The sequence below is a fragment of the Rhea americana genome, unplaced genomic scaffold (assembly GCF_003343005.1).
Source record: "Rhea americana isolate MKP2758 unplaced genomic scaffold, rheAme1 scaffold_12, whole genome shotgun sequence".
Lineage (NCBI taxonomy): Eukaryota > Metazoa > Chordata > Aves > Rheiformes > Rheidae > Rhea > Rhea americana.
This window is the reverse complement of record NW_028185261.1, coordinates 8,504,208-8,512,396: the sequence shown is the minus strand read 5'-3', so window position 1 is coordinate 8,512,396 and position 8,189 is coordinate 8,504,208. Positions and strand designations below refer to the sequence as shown.

General features: G+C 40.6%; 1 protein-coding gene across 1 annotated transcript; it reads left to right on the top strand.

The window, feature by feature from the left end:
• Positions 1-6: 6 nt before the first annotated feature.
• KLHL23 (kelch like family member 23) lies at positions 7-8,027 on the top strand. The gene is made up of 3 exons (XM_085323275.1): positions 7-1,286; positions 2,856-3,008; positions 3,651-8,027. Exons 1-3 carry the CDS (start codon positions 74-76, stop codon positions 3,959-3,961), a joined length of 1,677 nt encoding a protein of 558 aa, XP_085179401.1. The 5' UTR covers positions 7-73; the 3' UTR covers positions 3,962-8,027.
• Positions 8,028-8,189: the final 162 nt, after the last annotated feature.

Here is an 8,189-nt window from a genome sequence, read left to right as displayed (position 1 = left end):
GCGGTTTTCGCTGGCGGGCGGCGAGCGCTGTGTGGGAGCGAGGAGCGCCTGCTTTTGTGGGGCGCCGGCAGTGATGGCACTGGCTGGGCAGGAGGACTACGTCTACGTTTACAACGATTTTTCTCACCCGGGGGGTATGCTGGAGGCGTTCCGAACGTTTTACCTGGACGGCTTGTTTACCGACATTACTCTTCAGTGCGCTTCTGGGGTCATCTTCCACTGTCACCGAGCTGTGTTAGCAGCCTGTAGCAATTATTTTAAAGCGATGTTCACAGCCGACATGAAAGAGAAGTCTAAAAAGCAGATCAGACTCCCCGGGCTCAGCCACATCATACTGGAAGCGCTGGTGAATTATGCCTACACAGCACAGATCCACATAACAAAGAGAAACGTTCAGAGCCTGCTGCAGGCTGCGGACCTCCTCCAGTTCGTGTCGGTGAAGACAGCCTGCGAGCAGTTCCTGCTTAGGCACCTAGACACAGACAACTGCATAGGGATGCACTCCTTCGCCGAATACCACCATTGCTCCGAGCTGGAGAAGGAGGCACGGCGGCTGTTGCTGTGGCAGTTTGAGGATGTGTGGAGGCAGGAAGAATTTCTGGACATCGGCAAGGAGAAGCTCTTCTTTATTCTCTCCAGAGAGAACCTCAATGTTTGGCAAGAGAAGACAGCCATCGAAGCTGTCGTTAAGTGGGTTGCACACAACGTAGAAGAGAGAATTGAATACATCTATGAGCTACTTAGCTGTGTCAAAATTGACTTAGATAGCATGTACTTAAGGTCAGCTTTAAGCCTGCAAAAAAAGTGTCGACTAAATGATAATAAGATCAGGTCACTCGTATACAATGCACTAAATCCAAACCCCAAAGGCATTTCCAAAAGACCAACGGCAGCCATGTATGTGATTGGAGGCTATTACTGGCATCCCTTATCAGAAGTGCATGTTTGGGATCCTTTAACCAATGCCTGGGTCCAGGGAACGGACATGCCAGATCACACCAGAGAGAGCTATGGTGTCACTAACTTGGGCCCCAACGTTTATGTGACAGGAGGTTATAGAACTGAGAGCATCGAAGCCCTCGACACCGTGTGGATTTATAACAGCGAACGAGACGAGTGGACAGAAGGCTGCCCCATGCTTGATGCAAGATACTATCACTGTGCAGTTTCTTTGGGTGGATGCATCTATGCATTGGGTGGCTACAGAAAGGGAGCTCCGGTGCAAGAAGCCGAGTTCTACGATCCTTTAAAAAAGAAATGGGTTCCTATTGCAAACATGATCAAAGGTACGTAAGCATTCATACAGCTGCTGCTTCCAATGTCTGTCCTTKGCTGGATGCCACTTACAAATGCCACAGGTGTGTTCCAAGTGTGATCCAAGTTCTACTGAAGTCAATAGGAATCTTCCTGTTAATTTTGGTGGGCTTTTGGGTCAGGTCCTCACTAGCCAAACTACTGCAAAGAGCCAGACCCTGTGCTCGGGGCTGGGAGCTGTGYTACAGATGCTGGTGGTCACATCTGAGTAGTATTCTCAGTTTAATTTTGTCCCCTTCCAGGAGTAAAATCTCTGTACAGATTAGAAAGGAAAAAGAAAAACCTCTGTAATTGATGCCCATTCAGTAGACCTTCAAAGACCAAGCTCCAATGAAGAGATTGGATTATTTAATATGGTATAGAATCTAATGACTTAAGTTCCTAATAGAAGGTAAAATTATTTGCTTGAAGCAGGATAATCTGACAGAAACTTCAGTTCAAATTAATAAGGTTTTCAGAGCAGTTATTTACAGATGTGCCTTCTTCATTTAAAGCTTTTCATAAGTAATTTTCTCATATCTCAGTGTATGATCTGTTCAGGAGCCTAAGTTTTATCTTTAGTGTGAAAATAATGAAAAGTACCCATGTGTAGTTTTAAGCAGCCAAATTAGTGAATTACCACCAACGTACAAATTTGGATCACAGCCCTGTTGAGGTGTATTATTTCATTATAAAATTTAGAAACAGTTGTACATTTTATCATATAATTTGTATAACRTAATTATTGATAATTAGTTACAAAATATTTTATTAAACTATACTGCAACTTGATACTTTCATATATGAATGAGATTTGTGAGGTGTCTATAATAGGAAAACACTTTTACTCATGTATCAGTTTCTTCAATATTCATATATTTTTCACAAACTCTGCTATTACTCTAATTTAAAAACTAGAAATGCYACACTAATACTCTGAGCACGATTATGCATTCTGTGCTTGTATTTTGCTGTGTTTCGTGTGTGAAACTTTTTCTCGGAAGCTTAAAAAAATACAGTAGTTTCTTCCTATTTTTTGTCTATTTTACTTTGCAAACCCCTTCTTTAGTTTTCTTTCATTTTCCTGGAGATAAGCATTAACATAGCTCCATTTTGTTTATGTCCTTGTTTGTACAATAGCACCATTAATTATATGATGGGAAAGGCTAGAACTATCACAAAAGATACTCTGAGACACTGAATAATCTCACTTCTCATTGACTTTTCTCTTGCCAAATAAGGGATGACTTTAAAAGCTTTATTTAATTTAGTAAAATACTGAAAGTAATTCCCTATTCTAAAACATATGTGACTAATAATGTGTGAAATTGTATGGGGCCATATTGTATGCAAGTTAATACATTTTTATTTAATTTCTTCTGGTTTATACTGATAAGGTATCTTGACAGTTTGTTTAACTGCGTATTCATTTACATGCTTGAAAGCGTCATTTCACCCTAAAATATTAACTAGCAAGTCATTTGAAATGGGATTATTGGTGGAAGAGACAGAGAGTACTTTGGGAGCCTGAAAGTGTGTTGTGACCTTAATGCTGTGTACAGGAGTTGGAAACGCCACCGCCTGTGTCCTGCACGAAATCATCTATGTAACCGGAGGTCACTACGGGTACAGAGGAAGCTGCACCTATGATAAAATCCAGAGATACCATTCAGGTAGCAATGAGTGGAGTATAGTTGCCACAAGTCCACATCCAGGTAAACAGTGATTTCTCTCATGAATGTACAGCTTGATTTTTTTTACTTCTAGCTTGGAATCTTTAAGCCCTCTTACAGCATTTCTGACATTCTTCTGTTAAAAGGAGCAATCCTTGTAGGGGCAGAAAGGTCCAAAATTGATGTTTGACCCTGTGGRATCATCCCTATTTCCAAGCTTTGAGAAGGGGAAGGGAAGAACTCTCCTCAAACATCTATTCTATAGAAACTACTGTATAAGTATTGTCTTAAGGAAACACTGCATTCTATTCAATAACATACTAGAGTAATTTTTCATAAAATCTGTCTATTCATAGGCATCTGGCAAAGATCTTTTATATGGATTTTAATAGAGTTTTCTCTACTTTCTGCATTTCATAACAATAAGTTTTTAAGGAGGTTCTCACTAAACACTGGTGATCATGTATATGCCTTCTATAGTGCCTTGGTCTCACTTAGACCCAGTRTAGCAGAAGTTCTGAGACCTCTCGTAAACTCAGTGAAGAAACTCAGCTGACCTCAGTGGGCATTYAAACCAAGACCCCATTTTTTTGCATGTAGCTGCAGTTCTATAAACTGCATAGCATTTCTTGTTTAAGTTAACATTATCATTCTGAGTTGAACTATATTCCTTTCTTCCTGAAGAATATGGATTGTGTTCAATTACATTACAAAACAAGATCTATTTCGTGGGTGGACARACCACAATCACAGACTGCTATGACCCAGAGCAGAACGAATGGAAGCAGATGGCTCACATGATGGAGAGAAGGATGGAGTGTGGCGCAGTGGTTTTGAATGGATGCATCTATGTAACAGGAGGATATTCCTATTCAAAAGGGACATACCTACAGAGTATTGAGAAATATAACCCTGAACTTAATAAATGGGAAGCAGTAGGTAATCTCCCCAGTCCTATGCGTTCACATGGCTGTGTCTGTGTGTATAATGTCTAAACAGAATTAATTTTTATATTGCTGTCACAAAAAACAGGAGATACAGTATTCATAGTAGTACCAATTACCTCATCAGTGAGATGTCTAACAGAATCCCTTAGGTCACATTTATTAAAGGTTGTGTATAACTTGTCTTTATTTTAAATGATTTATAGATAATTCACAGATTCATATTCGTATCGACGCAAYGATTCCTAGGTTCATGGATTCAAAGATAAATTCAGTAACAATATTTCCATATATTTTCAGCCCAAACTTTCTCTGTCATAAAAGTTTTTGAATGATTCTCTTGCAATGCTTGGTGTAGCTATATAGGAACGACTGTGGAAACTGGAATTTGTTTTCATTAATACGTGAGTGGAACTATWGTTTGGTGCTAAGGTGAGTAAAACGAAACAAAATACACTGCATTTCTGTGGGCTAGTGAGCTTAAGATGAAATCTCTAATACTCAGACGATAGCTATGGAAATTGGTCATTGTCACAAGATAAGCATGTGGTACGTATACAGCAATATCACTTTGAGGACYGGGTTACCACATCTGAAAATATTGGACAGTTATCCTCTATATTTAGTTATTCCTCAAAATCTGYGTTAAAATGCTGAAATGAGAAGAGTACGTGGCAGAAGAAATGACACATGGTAGCCCAGCAGCACAAAGAGAAAGCATGCGTTAGTTTTCCAAAGGCAGAGCAACGTTCTGCAGTATGAGACCRTTTGAGAAATGTCATTCTCATACTGAAAGAGCCTTTGAGGAAWGAAAAAGAAGTCTTCCCATTGCTTTGCACTGGGCTCTTGGCTGATTCACAGGTATTGTTGACTCTTTTCCTGGAAAAGCCTTTCTTTGATAGCAATTTTTGCAGTCATACTTAAGACATGTGTCTTCATGTAGTGGAAGAAGCAAAGGAGACAGACTGGAGTATTCCCCAAATCTTTTCGGAGATACAAACATCTGTGTTTATTTTATTTAATACTATTCTTCCCCCCCCACACACACACACAAAGTGCTAAATTGTGACTTGGAACAAAGGCAGCAACTGAAGAAACTTGTCAGAACATTATGTGTGTAGCAATTTAACGCTAATTGGTCCACTGGAGTTAGCGTTTCTTTCAAAACGTGGTATGAGAGCTTCAAATTCTGTCTAGAGAACAACTTGATGTAGGCAGAAAGATCATCATTTTGTCGGCTCTTTACAGACTCCCAGTGTAGCATGCCAGTGTCAGTGCTRGCAGAAAGCAGAATCCACGTGTCATGTTCAAATACAGAGTATTTGCYTCTGCCAACACCAGTCTTCCTACCAGCCTGTCTTGCATACTGTCATGTGCCAGGTAGTAGCACACATGCATTTGGTTGACTATGAATCATTATTTCTTAGGATTTGTTGCGTCCTCATACCTTGTATAGATACTGTAATATGTGGCTTGTTATTATTATCCTGGTTCCCTATGCAGTAAGATCCAGCTGTGTTGTCTTTCTGTGCATGTGTCAGCTCCCCTCTAAGTTTTGAATTTCATCTGTTTGCAGCAGTGTTTCACAGAGAGGTGTAGGTCTTAAGAAATTTTTCAGGTTTTATGGAAACTGGTAGCAGGATAGAGAGGAGAGGGAGACTGAAATTAGTGTCGTGTGAACATCAAGCAGAGCTGRGATTGCTGCAGTGCTGCAGAGAGGAGAGAAGGATAAGGTAGAAAATGTATCTGTAGGCTGTATGTGTTCCCTGCCTTGTGGAGTGACTGCTGAGATGTCATGAGGATGGGTTTATACAGCCATGTAAATGAAGACACTGTTATRTCACACAGTTACCTGCTCTATGAAGATGTAGTTTCAGCCTGTAAAAACAAAGAAACTTAATTCCTTAATTGCAAGAATGTTCCTCCCTGCTCCTGTAGATCTAGTATCCTACGGTGGGAAGTACCTGCTGATTAGTTCCCTGTGGAGCTGTCAGAGACCTAGCGCTGTAGTTCAGAGAAATACTTGCCCAAACAGGCAAATGGGTTGCATGGAATCTAAAAAATACCCAAATCTTTCTGGTTACTTAGGAGGTAGCTTTGGGGAGCAGGTTAAGTACCTATTGCCCCCTTCTCTTGGTCCTGCTGCTGTACTGGGACAGAACAGCTGTTTGGGAGGCCACACTCAGAACAGTGTCGCAGAAGTCATCCAAATAAAGAAGTAACATGTGGGAGCAGAGAGCCTGTTTTAACYCAGATCAGTTCCACCATCCAGCTTGTAAAATGACACCAGAAATAGCTGTCAGACATTGGTATGAGAGAGAGGGAGGGCCAACACAGGGCTGGGATAGGGAGCTGTGGAAACTTTTTACACCAGCACTGCACTAAAAATGAAAAATTTGACCTTATTGGATTTGTCAGGTATGTTTTAGGAACTTTCCAAGCTGGTAAGCCMCAAGCTTATAGTATTTCTTTCACTTAATTGTAAACATTTTTATTATCTTTGTTCTTTCACATTTTATACTGTTTCTCACTTGCATTTGACTTCTGGAATTAGGTTGCACTCAACTCTGAATGTTGATGTGAAATTCTATGGTGTGTATATATAGTTCTTGTTTTAATGTCTTTGTGCCTCACCTTAATGTGTCAGAAGCTCAAGTGTGCATGGGTTCAGAGTTTTGCTTAGTTAACAGGTCCACTGAGAGCTATGTAAGGATCAAAGGGAATTTGTTTAAAGACTCTAATATGTAGAGAGGTTGGAGGAGCTGAACTTGAGGCTGCTTGAAATGTGTGGGCCAGGCAGCTAGCAAAAAAAAAAAAAAAAAAAAAAAAAAAAAAAAAAAAAAAAGTTGGTGCTCTCCACAGCAGAGAGTTTCTAATATCCAATGGAGAAGTAAAGGGCTACATTGCAATACCATGAAGCTAATCTATGTATTGAACATATCTGCAGTGAACTCAAAGGACATGCTTCATTCTTCAGTGCAAAAATGTATCGATGCAGCTTCATGTTTAAAGARAACATAGGACCATGGGAACAGCTGCTGGTGGCTTGACCTAAGGCTTGTTTAGCCAGTGTCCTGTCTCTGGCTGTAATAGGTAGGTAGAAGAATAAAAGAACAAGGCAAGCACTGTCGTAACCTCCCGGCTTCTGCTCATCTGTTGTCAGAGACTTTCTAGATTTAGATATGTATCTGATTAAAGACAGCAGCAGCGTTTTGGGCTGAGCAGAGGCCTGGGAGAGCAGAGTTCGGTTTCTTGCTCTAGTCACTGTGTTGGCAAGTGCTTTGCTTTTCCCAGCATCAACCGTCCTGTGAAGTGAAAAAAAGCCTTTAATTCTCAGATGCTGGGAGAATGTGTGCTGATCATGCATATACTGAAGTCAGTCAGAATTCTGTCTACGGCTTCAGTAGAAATCAAGTTTTTTTTAGAAATTTTTGAATGCTTTAGAATAAATGGGATGTAAAAGTTCAGARAGTTACTGTTACACTTTAACTGGTGCTACTTTTTACAATAACATATAATGTCCTTTTAAATTAATGCATGTTTTTAACAGATCACAAGCAGGTGTGTAGCAATCAGACTGTTGAGCACRGCCAATAATATGAATTCAATGAAATGAATTGAGTGTTTAGGCTCCCATTAAATAACTTGTGCATCCTACTTCAGGTAGAATGTTCAGGGTATTTTTTAGCCATTCACGTGATACATGTTTAATATTAAGAGTTGTGTGTGAATACTAAATTGTGTGGCAATTGAGTGCTATTGTATCTGTTTTATGGTAGGAGTTGTTTTACCATTTCATTTGTGAACTAGAAAAAGACTGAACTAATGTAGAACTTAAAGCAATTGTTAAGGCAGTACTACTATTTAATAATTTATTAAAATAAAATTATAATTTTATTCATGATACCCAGTTTATAGTACTATGATGTCTAAAACACTTTAGTAAATATAAATGTATTTAAATAAATGTTTGCACTGTTTAATAAATGTAAATATGACCTAAACTAGCATCCATGTACAGATGTTAACTCTTAAACGCCTCTTTTTCTGCTGAGCTGAAAGCGCAGCGCAGACGCCCGCGCCGCCAGGCAGGTGCGGCGTGGCGGCGGCGATCTCCCCTCTCCGCGCGCGCGAGGCCCGGGCAACGCGGCTCCTCCCGGGGGGCTGTCGGCACTCGGGATCTTCCGCGCGAAGGGTGAGCGCTGCTCGGGCGTTTCTCCAGTTCCCGGGCTTGGCACCCAAAGTCACCGCGGCCGCGGAGCCCCTGCCGGCGCTGCGC